Source organism: Scyliorhinus torazame, chromosome 5, assembly GCF_047496885.1.
Source record: "Scyliorhinus torazame isolate Kashiwa2021f chromosome 5, sScyTor2.1, whole genome shotgun sequence".
NCBI classification, from domain to species: domain Eukaryota; kingdom Metazoa; phylum Chordata; class Chondrichthyes; order Carcharhiniformes; family Scyliorhinidae; genus Scyliorhinus; species Scyliorhinus torazame.
Window position 1 is genome coordinate 271,976,217 of NC_092711.1, and position 19,846 is coordinate 271,996,062.

The 19,846-nt window shown below is 45.3% G+C and overlaps 1 protein-coding gene across 3 annotated transcripts in view; it reads right to left on the reverse strand.

Annotated features, from left to right (window-relative positions):
• Positions 1 to 19,846, reverse strand: part of LOC140421132 (heat shock factor protein 1-like) — a 77,285-nt gene that overhangs the window by 13,738 nt on the left and 43,701 nt on the right. For all 3 annotated transcript variants that reach the window (XM_072505559.1, XM_072505560.1, XM_072505561.1), the window contains exons 7-10: positions 16,218 to 16,323; positions 9,676 to 9,779; positions 8,648 to 8,797; positions 4,246 to 4,351 (exon numbers count right to left, since the gene is read on the reverse strand). In XM_072505559.1, the coding sequence (XP_072361660.1) occupies positions 4,246 to 4,351; positions 8,648 to 8,797; positions 9,676 to 9,779; positions 16,218 to 16,323 (466 nt within the window). The remainder of the gene's footprint in view (positions 1 to 4,245; positions 4,352 to 8,647; positions 8,798 to 9,675; positions 9,780 to 16,217; positions 16,324 to 19,846) is intronic.

A 19,846-nucleotide genomic window follows, 5' to 3' on the forward strand; every position in this document is an offset into this window, starting at 1 on the left:
AAGATTTTCCTTTAACTTGGTGAATGACCAGAGAATTGTTAAATTATCAGTAACATTTTGACTCTCACAGGTGGTGGCATTGGTTTTAATTCATAGTCTCTTTACTAAGTGAATGTGGAACCAACAAAAGCTATTCGGCTAAGCATGGCTGTGTTGCCGTTCTGAGGAAAGGTCATCAACCTGAACTGTGAACTCAATTCCTCTTTCCACAGATGCTGCTGGATTGGGGTGCTTCCAACATTTTCTGTTTTTATTCCTGTGCTTTTTTAATTTTTGTAACTTACCTCATGTTACTCCACAGAAAAACATAGCAGCCGCCGACCGAGGAAGCGAGGCGGTCTGCAGATTAGACTGAAGCAACGCGGTTTCAAGACCCCTCTCGCCAGCATACTCCTGGCAAACGTCCAAGCGATCGAAAACAAGCTGGATGAACTTAACGCCAGACTTACCGCTCAGAGGGAAGTAAGAGACTGCTGTGTGCTCTGTTTCACAGAGACATGGCTCACCCCTGCCTCACCAGACTGTGCCATACAACCTGAAGGCTTCTCAATTCAGCGGGCGGACCGCACGGCATCATCAGGCAAAGCGAAGGGTGGAGGGGTGTGCCTCCTCATCAACTCTTCCTGGTGCTTGGATGTGGCGACCCACTGCTCCTAGACCTGGAATACCTGACCGTGAAGTGCCGCCCATATTATCTTCCACGTGAGTTCACTTCAGCCATTATCACAGCAGTCTACATCCCACCCCAGGCAGTAGTGAGGAAGGCGCTGGACGAACTATACACAGTAATAAACAACGACGAAACAGAACACCCGGAGGCCTTGTTCATCGTGGCCTGAGACTTCAACAAGGCCAACCTCAAGAGTGTACTGCCAAAATTCCACTAGCACATCTCCTGTCCCACCAAGGGTGACAACACTCTTGACCACTGCTACTCAAAAATCAAGGGCGCCTACCGTTCCATCCCCCGACCGCACTTTGGGAAATCAGACCATAAGACGGTGCTCCTTCTCCCGGCATACAAGCAGAAACTCAAGCGGGAGAATCCAGCGAAGAAGGTTGTGCAGTGCTGGTCCGAGGAGACAGAAGAGCTCTTACGTCACTGCTTAGAGACAGCGGACTGGTCCATATTTAAGAACTCAGCGACCAACTTAAATGAGTATGCCACCACCGTCACAGACTTCATCAGCAAATGTGTGGACGACTTTGTGCCAAAGAAAGCAGTACGTGCGTTCCCCAACCGGAAACCATGGCTCAATCGCGAGATTGACTCCCTACTGAAGGACAGATCTGAGGCGTTCAAGGCAGACGACCCTGACCTATACAAGAAATCCAGGTACGACCTCCGCAAAGCCATCCGGAATGCCAAGAGAGAATATCAAACCAAGCTAGAGCCACAGACAGACTCTCGGCGGTTGTGGCAAGGACTAAACAACATAACGGGCTACAAAGCGAAGCTGAACAGTATCTCTGGCAGCAGCGCACCCCTCCCCGATGAACTCAATGCATTCTATGCTCGGTTTGAGCAGGTAACCAACAATCCGCTGGCGAGTGCCCCAGCAGCCCATAATTCACCCATACCCACCATCACAGCTTCCAAAGTCAGATTGGCCTTCCTGAAAGTGAACCCTCGGAAGGCGACGGGCCCAGACGGGATCCCTGGTCATGCACTCAGAGCCTGCGCGGACCAGCTGGCAGAGGTATTCACGGACATCTTTAACCTGTCCCTATTCCACTCCGAGGTCCCCACCTGCTTCAAGAAGACCACCATCATACCGGTACCAAAGAAGAACCAGGCAACGTGCCTCAATGACTACTGACCTTTGGCCCTGACTTCAGTCGTAATGAAGTGCTTCGAGAGGTTGATCATGAAGCGCATCACCTCCATACTCCCAGAACGCCTTGATCCACTGCAATTCGCATACCGCTGCAACCGGTCCACATCAGACACCATTTCCCTGGCCCTACACTCATCCCGAGAGCATCTCGAAAACAAGGACTCCTACATTAGACTCCTATTTACTGACTACAGCTCCGCCTTCAACACCATAATCCCAGCCAAGCTCATATCAAAGCTCCAAAACCTAGGACTTGGCTCCCCACTCTGCAACTGGATCCTCGATTTTCTGACCAACAGACCACAATCAGTAAGAATGAACAACATCTCCTCCACAATAGTTCTCAACACCGGCCCCCCAGCAAGGCTGCGTACTTTGCCCCCTACTCTACTCTCTGTACACACACGACTGCGTGGCAAAACTTGGTTCCAACTACATCTACAAATTTGCTGACGATACGACCATAGTGGGCCGGATCTCGAATAACGATGAGTCCGAATACAGGAGGGAGATAGTGAACCTAGTGGAGTGATGTAGCGACAACAATCTCTCCCTCAATGCCAGCAAAACTAAAGAGCTGGTAATTGACTTCAGGAAGCAAAGTACTGTACACACCCCTGTCAGCATCAATGGGGCCGAGGTGGAGATGGTTAGCAGTTTCAAATTCCTAGGGGTGCACATCTCCAAAAATCTGTCCTGGTCCACCCACGTCAACCCTACCACCAAGAAAGCACAGCAGCGCCTATACTTCCTCAGGAAACTAAGGAAATTCGGCATGTCCACATTGACTCTTACCAACTTTTACAGATGCACCATAGAAAGCATTCTATCGGGCTGCATCACAGCCTGGTATGGCAACTGCTCGGCCCAGGACCGCAAGAAACTTCAGAGAGTCGTGAACATCGCCCAGTCCATCATACGAACCTGCCTCCCATCCATTGACTCCATCTACACCTCCCACTGCCTGGGGAAAGTGGGCAGTATAATCAAAGATCCCTCCCACCCGGCTTACTCACTCTTCCAACTTCTTCCGTCGGGCAGGAGATACAGAAGTCTGAGAACACGCACGAACAGACTGAAAAAACAGCTTCTTCCCCGCTGTTACCAGACTCCTAAATGACCCTCTAATGGACTGGCTTCATTAACACTACACCCTGTATGTTTCATCCGATGCCAGTGCTTATGTAGTTACATTGTATATGTTGTGTTGCCCTATTCTGTATTTTCTTTTATTCCCTTTTCTTCTCATGTACTTAATGATCTGTTGAGCTGCTCGCAGAAAAATTCTTTTCACTGTACCTCGGTACACGTGACAATAAACAAATCCAATCCAATCCAATATTTGCCACTTGACTTTCATTCCAATAGCCTGTCTATTGAAAGTGAATCATTTCATCTATCAAATTTAGTCTACAAAATTATGAGGGGCATAGACAGGGTGGATATTCAAGAGACTTTTTCCCAGAGTAGAGGGCTCAATTACTAGGGGGCATAGTTTTAAGGTGCGAGGGGCAAGGTTTAGAGGAGATGTACGAGGCAATTTTTTTTTTATACAGAGGGTAGTGGGTGCCTGGAACTCGCTGCTGGAGGAGGTGGTGGAAGCAGGGACGATAGTGACGTTTAAGGGGCATCTTGACAAATACATAAATAGGATGGGAATAGAGGGATACGGACCCCGGAAGTGTAGAAGATTTTAGTTTAGACAGGCAGCATGGTCGGCTCAGGCTTGGAGGGTCGAAGGGCCTGTTCCTGTGCTGTACTTTTCTTTGTTCTTTGTTCCTGAAACTTTTGTTGCAATAAGCCATCGATCACTGGCTTATTTTGTCTGCCGATTTCACTTTCCTTTCCCCTCTCCTGAAGGAGTCTTGCTGTGGCATCCATCAGGCACTCAACACAATTGGACATCTTCAGAAACATGCCCTGTTGAGTGCCAGCAGTATAATCTACCATGGAGACTCAGAGCAGAGTCTGATTTGGTCCTAACCACATCCACTTTCCAGCAAAGGTGAAATGGATAGTGATCAGCAACAGAAATCCTGGTTGAATGTTTCCCCTCCCCAACACAGTTAATCACATTGCTCAACTGCTGACTCCATCTAACCGAGTAGGTGTTAAACGTACTTGGAATGTTCTGACCTGTACATATCTAAACTACTGAGTTGTCAGGAGTTTTATTCAGAACAATGGTCGTCCTCTGTAAAATTTACCAATAACATTATTCTATCCCATGCAAACACCTCTCTTTATCTGGAGCACTCATTAAACATGCTTGCGGAATATTTAATATTCATGCCAGGATTTTTTTCTTTGCAAATGGAAGAAAATACATCCCCCGCATGATTAGCAGGATAGATTCAAATTAGATATTACATTATCTTTAGATACAAAAAATAACATTTTGACTCACATCTTTGAGTAAATCCAAATTAGTGTTTAATCGGGTGTTGCTGAGTGAGGAATGTATTTGAGCCAAGCTGTTGTCAATCATATCCAAATGATCAATCATTTCAATCCTACAGAGAAAATGAGAATAAAACAAAACTATATTATCTATTCAATGCAACTCGTTGTGGCCATTATCACCTTTCTCTGGACTCTAAAACAGGAGATCAGAAAGTCACTGTATTTGGGCAAGATTCTTTTTTTAAAAGAAACCGTGCATGATTGCTCGCCCCAGTATCACAGTAACACCATCAACCAGTACCACAATGGCAAATTTGTGGATCGTTCAGCAGTTGATTTCATAAAGGGTTTTATAATCTTTATCTTTACTGTCACAGTTGGCTTACATTAGCACTGCAACAAAGTTACTGGAAAAAGCCCAAGTCGCCACATTCCAGCGCCTATTTGGGTACACAGAAGAAGAATTCAGAATGTCCAAATTAGTTAACACCATAGAACTTGTGGGAAGAAACCAGAGCACCCGGAGGAAACCCACGCAGACACAGGGAGAACATGCAGACTACGCACAGACAGTGATCCAAGTCGGGAATCGAACCTGGGACCCTGGCGCTGTGAAGCAACAGTGCTAATGTACAGCAAAGGAATCTGCCCAAGAGGGCAACGTAATTCAGTAGAAGCTCAAAAATATCTGTGATGGAAAGAGAACACATCACATCAGGAATAGAGTGCGTTCTATAAAATGTTCTCATAGGTACAAGGTTCTTTCACCTTTACATGTGGTGGAGTGGATGTAATGTAATGGCTTCTCTTCCCAATCTTGATGCAGTTTCCCCAAGGATCTATTCTTGACTCTCTTCTATTTCTCATTTACAAGCTATCCCTCAGAAATCACATCAGGTTCCACATAGTGACACTCCGTTCCAACTCACCAACATCTCCTTTGACCTTTCCAAAATCTCTGAGCTGTCACACTGCTTGTCTGGCATTTAATATTGGGCGAGCATAAATTTCCACAAACTAATTAATGGGAGGACTAAGCCATTGTTTTTGCACCCCGCCAGGGGTAGTGTGCTTGGCTCAACCATCGTCTGCTGCTTCATCAGTGACCTCCCTTCCATCATAAGGTCAGAAGTAGGATGATCGCTGATGATTGCACAATGTTCAGCACCATTCCGGACTCCTCAGATAATGAAGCAGTCCGTGTACATATGTAGCAAGACTTCAACAATATCTTGGCTTGGGCTGACAGGGGCAAGTAACATTTGCACCTGCCTATGATCATCTCCAACAAGAGAATCTAACCATCACCCTTTGACATTCAATGGCATTACCATCACTGAATCCCCCACTAACAATATCCTGGGGATTACCGTTGACCAGAAACTAAACTGATCTAACCATACAAATACTGTGGCTATGCGAAAAGGTCAGAGACTAGGAATCCTATGGCATGTAACTCACCTCCTGATTCCCCAAAGCCTGTCCACCATCCACAAGTCACAAATCAGGAGTGTGATGGAATATTCTCCACTTGCCTGGAAGAGTGCAGCTCCAACAACACTCAAGAAGCTTACACCATCCAAGACAAAGGGGGCTGGTTTAGCACACTGGGCTAAATCGCTGGCTTTTAAAGCAGACCAAGCAGGCCAGCAGCACGGTTCAATTCCCATACCAGCCTCCCCGAACAGGCGCCGGAATGTGGCGACTAGGGGCTTTTCACAGTAACTTCATTTGAAGCCTACTTGTGACAATAAGCGATTTTCATTTCACTTTTCATTTCATTTTCAAAGCAGCCCGCTTAACTGGGACCCCTTCCACAAACATTCATTCCCTCCACCACCAACTCTACATGATGGACTGCAGGAACTCACTAAGCCTTAGACAGCACCTTCCAGACCCACAACCACTACCATCTGGAAGAAGAAGGGCAGCATATAACCGGCAACACCCTCACCATCCTGACTTGGAAATATATCGCTGTTTTGTCACTGGGTCAAAATCCTGGAGCCCTCTACTTAACAGCACTATGGATGTACTGACACCGCAGGGACCGCAGCGACCCAAGAAGGCAGCTCACCATTATCTATTCAAGAGCAACTAGGGATAGCCAGTAACACCCACATCCCGTAAATCAATTTTAAAAAACAGGTTTCCTGTCGACTGTTTCCATCCTCGTTAACCGTCTTAAGTTTGTGATGAATGTAGGAATTTCAGATGTATTGTATTACGAAGTTATAAGGCTGGGCTAGAGTGTGTTTGACTGTTCCAATCAAGCTTTAAAAGAAACCCTAGTTTGGAAGGCAAGCATATGTTGGAAGCAAGGGGTTTAATTTAAGCATCGTTAAAAAGCTTGGGCTAATGGAATTTTGTTGTGATTAAGAAGATTCCCTGTGGAGTTAATTAGATTTCAGCTTAGTATGGCGATGGTGTTACTGGGTGAAGCTAAGATATCAGGCATTTTGTAGGAAGAGCAGGTCAGAGCAGTTCTGGGTGAAGCTGTGAGCACAGGTCAGGCAAATTGCTCTCTGCAATTCAGTTAAGAGATTAACAGTCATCTAAAGCAGCGCGGACTTGTCTTGAGAAATAACTTCTGACAACAAGAGTTTTTGCATGAGTCTGACAGGAGTCAGATCTTGTCTTTAAAACAGTGTCAAAATATCTCTCTTTCTTAAAGAATATCTCTGTAAAGCAAGTATTCCTCTGTGCCAGGGGTAGTTAAAGTAGATTGGGAGCGGAGGTGGATGTTTTTCTTGATGCTTAAGTGGGAATAAAGAGAGCAATTAAGGGTTATTGTATTCACTGTATTGAGTAGTAATGGTGAAGGGATAACTAAGTTATTTTCTAGTGTGATGTTAAAGATTTTAATACTGTGTTAGTAATAAAGTTTGTTTTAATATACCACATCCCTATTTCTTTGTGTAATCACTCCTGGAGAGACCTATCCTTTCCTCACCGTCTTCCAAAATTAAAATCAAATATTGGGGCTTCTGTCCAGTATCTTAGCCAATGTTGGGGTCTGGTCTGGGATCGTATAAAGCTGCAGACGATGTTTCTCATGTTAGGTGTTGAGCACGATCCAAAGTTGAATTTTCCACCATAGATCCACACCAAGACTGGCTACTTCCACTTCCATAATTTCCATAGGTACCAACTTTCCCTTAGCTCATCTACTGCGCAAATCATCATCCATCCCTTTGTTACCTCGAAACTGGACTACTCCAAAGTTTTTCTGGCCAGCCTCTCAAGCTTCCATCCTACATAAAGTTGTAATCATTCAAAGCTCCACTGTCAGAATCACAACTCAGTTTAAATTTCAGTCAACAAATCACCCCTTTGCTTGATGACCTTCACTGGCTCCCTATCTGACAACAGCCCAAATCTTAAAATTACCATCCCAGTTTTCAAACCCCTCCCTGACCTCCTCCCATCTCTGTCTGGGTAGCCTCCTCCAGCACTACAGGCTTTCCAGTCTCTATATTCCTCAGATTCTGGCCTCCTGCACATCCCCCATTTTAAATCGCTCTAACACTGACAGCCAAGCTTTCAGCTATCCAGGCACCAAACTCTGGAATTCCTGCCCGATACCTTTTTCCCTCTGCAACTCATTTTCCTCCCTTGAAATGCTTCGAAAAACCTCCCTCTTTGAACATCAAGTTCCTGGGTCATCTTTCCTCAGTCTATGACTTAGTGTCAAAAATATTTCTACTGATATTGTCCTTGGGATGTTTTACGACATCAAATGCACTATACAAACACAAGCTGTTGTCGTTGCCATCCTTCTTGCTGTCAGTGGGTGGAAAAAGTAAAACAGAATTGATGCACGATCAATTGAACGAAGATTAGAGTTGGATACAACTGAGGCTTTATTGCTCTAAGATGTGTGGCCTCCCACAGCAGCTGGCGAAATGACTGCTGAATGGAGGACATGCATTTTTATACTCCGCCTACTGGGCGGAGCCAGCAGGCAGGGACTACCGACGAACCTGTAGTACAGGTCCTACCTTACATCACCTAAGACAGGTGCAACAGTGGTTTACCACAAGAATCAAATAGTTTACTGTGAGCAAACAGCATGTACCACTACCATAAACAATATTTGATGGAATGAATTAATTCAATCAATGGCTTGTCTTGAAGCCCTCAGACTGTGACTTGAGAATTTCATCCATCTTCATGCCCGCCATTCATTCCTTATCTCTCGTATTCCACTAACATTCCACCACTCCACCTACCAGCAGAAGAGGAACCCTGTCCTTTTGACCTAGTACCTGACCTTTATTCAGGTACACAAAAGGAAAAAGGTCAAATCAGCCCAACAACCCACTCCTTCCAAGGCTACGTACAATCACGGAAAGAGGAAAACATAATCCCAAATGTTGTGGATTAGCTTTTAAGTAGAATCTCACTGGTCAGAGGTTTCTTCCGCGGCCATTTGGCAGTTTACATCCAGGAGATCATCGTACAGATTGTGTGATGCAAACGGCGAAGATGCTGTGCTTGGAGTGGCAACTTGGTTGTCTGTAGCTGCACTGAAAGGTGTTTCTCCAGACATAAAGCTGTAAAGAGTGAAATAGCAAGTTTGAATCAAAACTAACAATCTTCGGAGTTAATGTTATGAATTGAAATTAAGTTATGATACTACGGCTGACAGCTTTCAGTTATGAAACAATATTGGAAGACTGCACTAGAACAGAACTCAAGAGATCCAATATAATTGTCCCCAAAATGAGAGATTTTGACAAGAAAATAAAAGTGGTGAAATTATTTACATCGAACAAAGGGAGACAGTAATAAAAGGGCATAAGTTTAAGGTCACCAAATTAACTGCCATGTTTCAAGGCTTACAGCCATTTTGCTACAAGAGATATCTTGGTATGATTTATATCAAAATGTTATAAGTAAATTAAATTTAGTTCAAGGGCATAAAATGCCCACAGCAGTAAGAGGCTTTGGGGTGAAACAGCTTGAAGAGCACAGGTACTTTAAGCAGATTTGCAGAGTTATGTATATAACTCTAGCCTGAGATATCAAGAGTTATTAACTCATTCAAGACAAGAGATTGGGTATTCACGCTGATTGATATAACTTATTTCCTGTAAGCCACCAGGCTTATTACATCAAGAACAGGGGAGATTGTTTTAGGGGAACCCCATCCAGATGGTGGTGCCAGTTTAGTTGGCAGCTTTACTGGCCAACCCTCAAACAGGGCGAGCTGACAGAAGGCAAGAGGCCAACTTGCTCGCAAGGTAACAACAGAACAATTAATAATGGCCAGGAGTCAGCTCTGGAAAGTCTATTTACCCAAGAGGTCGGTCTCAAAACGTTGGTGACTATTACAGCAATGAGGCTGTCGGCCCAACATCAAATACTCTAAAAAGCTCCATTTTTGTACCACATTTGGAAAAAATAAGTTCAATCAGACAAAGACCGTTACCTGTGCTCTTCGACAGGCTGATCTGGACTCTCAAACAGATGTGTGATTTCAGAGATGATAACGCCTCCTGGATAAACACTGCTTTTCTCACAGGTTTCACATTTCTTGTCGGAATGAACAAAATAATGGGCATTAATTCTTGTGCATTTCACAGGAGGTCTCACTGTTAATTCACCTTTATTTGCTAGGGCACACTCAACCCAGATCCCATAAATCTATTAAACTAAAATTCAAACTTGCTCAACCACTGAAAAGTTGTAGGTATTATAAAATTGGCACAGCTTTGCCAAGAAACTGCAACCTTCATGAATCAATAGTTTTCGGCACTAAATCCAATTCTTGATCCACCTTCCCTTCCTAGTTTTTGAAGCCATACTTCTGATGTCTCTCCTATCCCCCCCCCAATAATGTTGGCACCTTCCTGATTTCACAGTGGTGTCTGCCCCCCCTCCCACCCACCACCACTGCCGATGCCCCCCCCCCCCAATCAAATGTTGCTGCACAACATGGGCAGAAATATTTGATCCTGTGAAGCTCTTGTGAGGTTGGAAATGTTTAAACTACAATACTAAACATCCTAGACTCACAGCATTAGGTAGGAACAGAGGACAATGTGTGATGGGAATTTATGATGAGCAGGATAATCTTTGTAGGGAAGTACATTTTCTGCAAATTCAATGATAAAATAGTGCAGAGATGGTCAATGGTACTAGCCATATGCGTGGCTAGCAAGGGAACAAAATGTCACATAGGGTGACTACAATGTAAAGATACGCAAATGTGAGGAAATAGAGCCAGAGCGTTGCTGTGTCTATAAAATAAGTTATTTCTTGCCCGAGAGTGGGTGATGCAGCTGCTGGGTGAAGGAGCTTGAAATACATTTCTGTACCTATTACAGGGATCTTTCACAATGAGTATACACAAAAATATTCATGAAGGCCAGCTGTCTCAACCTTGCCCCTCACCGGAGGTGTGGTGATCCTCAGGTTAAATAACGACCAGTCAGCTCTCCCCCTCAAAGGGGAAAGCAGCCTATGGTCTTCTGGGACTGTGGCGACTTTTACATTTACACCAAAATAATCAGCTTTCCTCAAAAAAGTTAATCAAAGGTTTTTCCTTCAATGCTCCCAAGTCAGACAGGGCTCTCATTCGCTCCTTCCTTGGTTGTTGTACCGATTAATTCTCAGTTCCATTGGGAAAACGGATTACAATTCAAACTGGGATGTGCAACTTCACATTAATGAACTAAGGAAGGCTGCAAGCCACATAACTGGCACAATGTCAACTCTCAATTTTATTAACATTGTTAATCCTCTCTTTCATCTGCTACATCATATCTTGCATGCTCTTCCTCCACTGTGTGACTTCAAAACCATGATGTTTAACCCATTCTTTACCAGAAGCTCAAAATTACTTCAACTCCCTCAGCTTCTCAGGTTTTTGCACTGAGTGCTGAATTTGGTGCATTTGAGTGTGATAGTGAGAGTTTGGTGACCGAGGGAGTATAAGGCTTCATTTTTATCTAAAGTTTAGTTTTTCTTTTATTTAGTTAATTAACTTAAAAGTTGCTGTTTGGTTTAGAAGAAGGTGAATTTTCAACAAGCTTTAAACAGGCTTCTACTTGTAGGCACTTGCAGCTGGAGCTTGTTAATTAGTTAATTGGATTAGGCCAGTTTTCAGAGGCTAGATTCACAGTATAAAAGTGATCCCCCTACAGTGCAGACTTTGTTTGCACTGAGTGCTGAATTTGGTGCATTTGAGTGCGATAGTGAGAGTTTGGTGACCGAGGGAGTGCTGAATTTGGTGCATTTGAGTGCGATAGTGAGAGTTTGGTGACCGAGGGAGTGCTGAATTTGGTGCATTTGAGTGCGATAGTGAGAGTTTGGTGACCGAGGGAGTGCTGAATTTGGTGCATTTGAGTGCGATAGTGAGAGTTTGGTGACCGAGGGAGTTAGGTGAGGAGGGAGTAAGGTGCTCCTTTCATTTTGTTTCCGACATTTCCGCAAAGAGTGCGAAGAGAGTCAGGAGTTTACAGAAAGTGTAGCTGACTGGGAGCAGGGTCGGAGGGCAGAGATCTAGTTAGTCCACAGGGCAGCTATATTCTGTCAGGTCAGAGGGGATGGAGGCTAGGCCAGTTACATGCTCCTCCTGTAGGATGTGGGTGGTGAGGGATACCACCGGTGTCCCCGCTGACTATACCTGCGGGAAGTGCACCCAACTTCAGCTCCTCAAAGACCGTGTTAGGGAACTGGAGCTGAAGCTGGATGAACTTCGGATCATCCGGGAGGCAGAGGGGGTGATTGAGAAGAGTTACAGGGAGGTAACCACACCCAAGGTACAGGACAAGAATAGCTGGGTTACCATCAGGGGGAAAAAAACAAACAGGCAGACAGTGCAGGGATCCCTCGTGGCCATTCCCCTTCAAAACAAGTATACCGTTTTGGATGCTGTTGGGGGGGGATGACCTACCGGGGGAAGGCCCTAGCGGCCAGGTCTCTGGCACTGAGTCTGGCTCTGGGTATCAGAAGGGAAGGGGGGAGAATAGAAAAGCAATAGTTGTAGGAGATTCAATGGTTAGGGGAATAGATAGGAGATTCTGTGGTCGCGAGCGAGACTCCCGGAAGGTATGTTGCCTCCAGGGTGCCAGGGCCAGGGATGTCTCGGATCGTGTCTTCAGGATCCTTAAGGGGGAGGGGGAGCAGCCAGAAGTCGTGGTGCACATTGGTACCAACGACATAGGTAGGAAAAGGGGTGTGGAGGTAATAAACAAGTTTAGGGAGTTAGGCTGGAAGTTAAAAGCCAGGACAGACAGAGTTGTCATCTCTGGTTTGTTGCCGGTGCCACGTGATAGCGAGGCTAGGACTAGGGAGAGAGTGCAGTTGAACACGTGGCTGCAGGAATGGTGTAGGAGGGAGGGCTTCAGGTATTTGGATAATTGGAGCGCATTCTGGGGAAGGTGGGACCTGTACAAGCAGGACGGGTTGCATCTGAACCAGAGGGGCACCAATATCCTGGGAGGGAGGTTTTCTAGTACTCTTCGGGAGGGTTTAAACTAATTTGGCAGGGGAATGGGAACCGGATTTGTAGTCCAGCAACTAAGGTAGCCGATATTCAGGACGCCAAAGCGTGTAATGAGGCAGTGGGGAAGGGAACACTGACAAAGGAGAGTACTTGCAGGCACGGAGATGGGTTGAAGTGTGTATACTTCAACGCAAGAAGCATCAGGAAAAAGGTGGGTGAACTTAAGGCATGAATCGGTACTTGGGACTACAATGTGGTGGCCATCACAGAAACTTGGATAGAAGAGGGGCAGAAATGGTTGTTGGAGGTCCCTGGTTATAGATGTTTCAATAAGATTAGGGAGGGTGGTAAAAGAGGTGGGGGGGGTGGCATTATTAATTAGAGATAGTATAACAGCTGCAGAAAGGCAGTTCGAGGAGTATCACCCTATTAAGGTAGTATGGGTTGAAGTCAGAAATAGGAAAGGAGCAGTCACCTTGTTAGGAGTTTTCTATAGGCCCCCCAATAGTAGCAGAGATGTGGAGGAACAGATTGGGAAACAGATTTTGGAAAGGTGCAGAAGTCATAGGGTAGTAGTCATGGGCGACTTTAACTTCCCAAATATTGAGTGGAAACTCTTTAGATCAAATAGTTTGGATGGGGTGGTGTTTGTGCAGTGTGTCCAGGAAGCTTTTCTAACACAGTATGTAGATTGTCCGACCAGAGGAGGGGCAATATTGGATTTAGTAATGAGCCAGGGCAAGTGATAGATTTGTTAGTGGGGGAGCATTTTGGAGATAGTGACCACAATTCTGCGACTTTCACTTTAGTAATGGAGAGGGATAGGTACGTGCAACAGGGCAAGGTTTACAATTGGGGGAAGGGTAAATACGATGTTGTCAGACAAGAATTGAAGTGCATAAGTTGGGAACATAGGCTGGCAGGGAAGGACACAAGTGAAATGTGGAACTTGTTCAAGGAACAGGTGCTACGTGTCCTTGATATATATGTCCCTGTCAGGCAGGGAAGAGATGGTCGAGTGAGGGAACCATGGTTGACAAGAGAGGTTGAATGTCTTGTTAAGAGGAAAAAGGTGACTTATGTAAGGCTGAGGAAACAAGGTTCAGACAGGGCATTGGAGGGATACAAGATAGCCAGGAGGGAACTGAAGAAAGGGATTAGGAGAGCTAAGAGAGGGCATGAACAATCTTTGGCGGGTAGGATCAAGGAAAACCCCAAGGCCTTTTACACATATGTGAGAAATATGAGAATGACTAGAGCGAGGGTAGGTCCGATCAAGGACAGTAGCGGGAGATTGTGTATTGAGTCTGGATAGGAGAGGTCTTGAACGAATACTTTTCTTCAGTATTTACAAATGAGAGGGGCGATATTGTTGGAGAGGACAGTGTGAAACAGATTGGTAAGCTCGAGGAAATACTTGTTAGGAAGGAAGATGTGTTGGGCATTTTGAAAAACTTGAGGATAGACAAGTCCCCCGGGCCTGACGGGATATATCCAAGGATTCTATGGGAAGCAAGAGATGAAATTGCAGAGCCGTTGGCAATGATCTTTTCGTCCTCACTGTCAACAGGGGTGGTACCAGGGGATTGGAGAGTGGCGAATGTCGTGCCCCTGTTCAAAAAAGGGACTAGGGATAACCCTGGGAATTACAGGCCAGTTAGTCTTACTTCGGTGGTAGGCAAAGTCATGGAAAGGGTACTGAAGGATAGGATTTCTGAGCATCTGGAAAGACACTGCTTGATTAGGGATAGTCAGCACGGATTTGTGAGGGGTAGGTCTTGCCTTACAAATCTTATTGAATTCTTTGAGGAGGTGACCAAGCATGTGGATGAAGGTAAAGCAGTGGATGTAGTGTACATGGATTTTAGTAAGGCATTTGATAAAGTTCCCCATGGTAGGCTTATGAAGAAAGTAAGGAGGCATGGGATAGTGGGAAATTTGGCCAGTTGGATAACGAACTGGCTAACCGATAGAAGTCGGAGAGTGGTGGTGGATGGCAAATATTCAGCCTGGATCCCAGTTACCAGTGGCGTACCGCAGGGATCAGTTCTGGGTCCTCTGCTGTTTGTGATTTTCATTAATGACTTGGATGAGGGAGTTGAAGGGTGGGTCAGTAAATTTGCAGACGATACGAAGATTGGTGGAGTTGTGGATAGTAAGGAGGGCTGTTGTCGGCTGCAAAGAGACATAGATAGGATGCAGAGCTGGGCTGAGAAGTGGCAGATGGAGTTTAACCCTGAAAAGTGTGAGGTTGTCCATTTTGGAAGGACAAATATGAATGCGGAATACAGGGTTAACGGTAGAGTTCTTGGCAATGTGGAGGAGCAGAGAGATCTTGGGGTCTATGTTCATACATCTTTGAAAGTTGCCACTCAAGTGGATAGAGCTGTGAAGAAGGCCTATGGTGTGCTCGCGTTCATTAACAGAGGGATTGAATTTAAGAGCCGTGAGGTGATGATGCATCTGTAAAAACTTTGGTAAAGCCACATTTGGAGTACTGTGTACAGTTCTGGTCGCCTCATTTTAGGAAGGATGTGGAAGCTTTGGAAAAGGTGCAAAGAAGATTTACCAGGATGTTGCCTGGAATAGAGAGTAGGTCTTACGAGGAAAGGTTGAGGGTGCTAGGCCTTTTCTCATTAGAACTGAGAAGGATGAGGGGCGACTTGATAGAGGTTTATAAGATGATCAGGGGAATAGATAGAGTAGACAGTCAGAGACGTTTTCCCCGGGTGGAACAAGCCATTACAAGGGGACATAAATTTAAGGTGAAAGGTGGAAGATATAGGAGGGATATCAGAGGTAGGTTCTTTACCCAGAGAGTAGTGGGGGCATGGAATGCACTGCCTGTGGAAGTAGTTGAGTCGGAAACATTAGGGACCTTCAAGCAGCTATTGGATAGGTACATGGATTACAGTAAAATGATAGTGTAGATTTATTTGTTCTCAAGGGCAGCACGGTAGCATTGTGGATAGCACAATGCTTCACAGCTCCAGGGTCCCAGGTTCGATTCCGGCTTGGGTCAATGTCTGTGCGGAGTCTGCACGTCCTCCCCGTGTCTGCGTGGGTTTCCTCCGGGTGCTCCGGTTTCCTCCCACAGTCCAAAGATGTGCGGGTTAGGTGAATTGGCCAATGATAAATTGCCCTTAATGTCCAAATTGCCCTTGGTGTTGGGTGGAAGTGTTGAGTTTGGGTAGGGTGCTCTTTCCAAGAGCCGGTGCAGACTCAAGGGGCCGAGTGGCCTCCTTCTGCACTGTAAATTCAATGATAATCTATGATTAATCTAGGACAAAGGTTCGGCACAACATCGTGGGCCGAAGGGCCTGTTCTGTGCTGTATTTTTCTATGTTCTATGTTCTTCCACATCTTCAGGATTTTAAAACCAAACTCATCATCTTATGACTACTTTCTGACTTTTATCGAAAATTTGTTCCTACATCTCTGAAAATGCTTCTGTCTTGCACTGTGACTCCTGACCCTTCACCTGCTTTCTCAGAAAACAAAAAAACAACTTTCTATCTTACCGGAATGCCATGTACAGCTGTGCCATCCTGACCGCTGTCCATTGTGATGGGCCGACTATACTTGGAGTAGGAATGGGGCATACCAGAAGTGCCAATCATCAGAGGCCTAGAAGAATGATTTGCAACAATTTACTTAAAGGTTAAAGAAAGCAATTTGTAATTTTGCGCAATTGAATAATCAATGGCAAGACCCAATATTTGGTGTGATGAATGCCGAATTTTAGACATATTGGATTGGCAATTTAAGGGTTAATTGCCTAGGTTACAGTGTGTTTGACTTAGGTAGTGGTGTTTTTAAAATAATCTTGTTTTGCAAGACAAGAAAACTTTTAGGAGCCAGAGGTGAAATTGACCAGCGGAAAATGCCTGCACTAATGCACTGTTGTTTGACATGGGGGGGGGTGGGGAGTCCCTGGGGAGTTAATTTGTTTCCAGCCTGAGGAATGATGTCATTGCTGGGTGGAGCTAAGGTATGACATTGAGAAAGGTTTTGAGATGAGGTCTGATCTAGCTTATACTGAATCCACAAGTAAGCTCTTTTGCTCTCATAGTAGGATAATTAAAAAGATGAATAGTATTTAAAGAAGTGCAGACTTGTCTGAGGACAAGGAAGAAAGCTGAAACAAACCAGTTGAAACAGCTTTTTGAAGACATCCAGCTAGAGGTTCTAACAGAGCCAAATGTTCTCTAGAAAGCAAATATTACTCTGCCATTGGGTTGTAGGATGGATTGAGAACTGTATGTTTTTCCTTTCTTGGTGTTTAATTAGGAACAGAGATGGTAATTAAGGGGATTGCATTACTGTATTTAGTGGTATTCTTTTATCGGGTAATTGTATGCTATTTTCGGGTATGATGTTAAAGAGTTAATATTGTGTTAATAATTCAGTTTTGTACAGAGCATACAGTCCCACCCTATGCGAAATATTGGTGCTCCACCCCGTGGCACTCCTAAGTGGGTTCGGTGCCTTCTCAGGTTACAAGCTTAACCTGAGCGAGAGCAAAATCTTCCCGGTAACCCTGTGGGGGGGCTGCTGTTAAAGCTGGCCGTGACCCAATTCCGTTACTTGGATATCCAATTAGCCCACGACTGGACACGTATCCACAAATGAAACCTGCCTGTAGAGGTTCTACCACTGGGTGGTCACTGCAGAAAGGGTACGGGGATGGTTGAAGGAGCTGGGAGCAGAATGGGTCAGAATGAAGGAGAGTTCCTGCACGGGAACATCTCTCCACTGACCACGACCGCACTCCCATCCATCCACCCCTCCCCCAAACAAATACTCAAAAAGCCCAGTGGTAGTAGCCACACAGAACGTGGAACCAACTTTGACACCACTTTGGTTTGACCAAGATGTGCACCAGGGCCCCCATCTGCAAAAATCACAAGTTCACCCTGTGACAATGGACGTCTCCTTCAAAAGGTGGAGACAGGGCAAAGGGATCCTAACAGTAAGAGACATGTACATGTAAGTACATGGAAGCAGGTTAGCGATCCGAGGGGAACTCGTGGAAAAGTTCCAGCTCCCAAAAGGGAACAAACTAAGATACAATCAAATCAAAAACTTCCTCCACAAGGAGACAACAGCATTCCCCCAGATACCAGGCCACTCACTAAGACAAGACTATGGGCTACGAGTGAGCTAGGAGATGGGAACTGTACGGATATGTACTGACTAATACTGGAGGAGGTACGCTTTCCCCCTGGATGAGTTAAGGGAGAAATAGGAGGAAGAGCTATGCAGCGAGATAGGGGGAGGACTCTGGAGCAAAGCATTGCACTGGGAAAACGTCTCCTTCATGTGCGCAGTAATGAGCCTAATGCAACTAAAGGTGGTGCACAGGTCGCACCTAACAAGGACAAGAATGAGCGGGTTCTTCCTGGAGGACCTGTGAATGGTGCCAGGGAGGCCTGGCCAACCGCATACATATGATCTGGTCTTGCTCTTCTTTGAGACCATGTCCATGGTTGTGGGGGTGAGGGTGCAGCCTCGCCCACTAGTAGCGGTCTTCAGGGTATCAGAACAGCCAGGGGACTTCATGGGAGAGGGGCGGATGCCCTAGCCTTTGCATTCCTGATCGCCTGACGGGAACTTCTGCTTGGCTGACGATCAGCAGCACTACCCGAGGCTGCAGACTGGCTGTCCCACTTGGCAGAATTTCTCAAGCTAAGGAAAATAAGATACGCCATCAGAGGAAAGCTTCCACAAAGCAAGGAGGCTATTGACCAACTTGTTTCAAGACCTGTTTGTAACCTGCAACCATTAAAGTGGGGGTGGCCTCTACCCCCCCCCCCCCTTCCCCCACCCCCCCACATAACTAGATAAAAGCTCCCTCAGGGGAGCACAGCCAGCTATCGGCCCCACGTGACCCAGAGGGCTTAACCTGGGCACTTGTATGGCCAGCCCATCAGCAATCAGCTGCCGTTTCTGTAATTTGTTCTTCTTTTGTATCTCTTTTGAATAGATTTTGGCCCTAATAAAAGCACCTTGTAAGTAAAGTTCTCTATGTATGATAATCAAAACTAGTTGTTGTAATTTGTGTTGATACATGCATTGGTTTTGTCTTACTCTGTAACTTTATATATAAAATGTTAAAAATCCAATAAAAACATTTCTTTTTTAAAAAGTTTTGCTTTAAAATATCAACGCCCCATTTATTTGTGCAATCACTCCTGGAAATGAAATGAAAAATGAAATGAAAATTGCTTATTGTCACAAGTAGGCTTCAAATGAAGTTACTGTGAAAAGCCCCTCGTCGCCACATTTCAGCGCCTGTTCAGGGAGGCTGGCACGGGAATTGAACCGTGCTGCTGGCCTGCCTTGGTCTGAGCGACGTATTCTTCCTGCAGTCTTACAAAATAAAACTAGAATATTGGGGTTTTGGTCCAGTATCCTCGCCACTGTTGGGATCTGGTCTGGGATCATAATATTGGCTACTTTTTGAATACACAGGCATGAAATTCAAGACAGTCCCAAAATGGGCACAGAGATAATGATGCCCGATTAACTCAAACCTGTGTTTTTATTTTGTTCTTGGGTTGTGGGCGTTGCAGGCTGTGCCAGCATTTATTGCCAAGTCCATCTGCATATTGAGTCCCCATGATTATTGTAATATTGCCTTTCTTATATGCCCTTGCTATCTCTTGATTTATTTCCTGCCCCATATCCCGACTACTGCTAGGGGTACATAACTCTCATCAGAGTCTTTATTCCTTTGCGATTCCTCTTGCTTCCCTCTTCTCCTCACAGCAATCTTACTTTGTGTCTTTCTCCTTTCTCTCACCCAAGAACAGTAGTATAGGAACAAGTAGTGACAGAGAAAGAGACTGAAAGAAACACCGGTACTTTGATCTCAAACTAACAGCTATATGTATTTTATAAAGTAATATCAACATGTGGTGAAATACTGGGCAAGAGTGGCCGGCAGCCAGAGCAGGAGGAAAGGGCAGCACAGATGCCAGTTTGCCAGAGCGCGAGGTGACATACAAGTTCTGCAGAGGACTCAGATAAGGAATCATACAGAAAAAGGCTGACAGCAATGCTGTACACTGGCTGACCTGCCAGAGAGCATTGCAATCACTGTCCAGGATCATGGAGGCGCTCAACACCACTCGAGTGTCCATCCTTT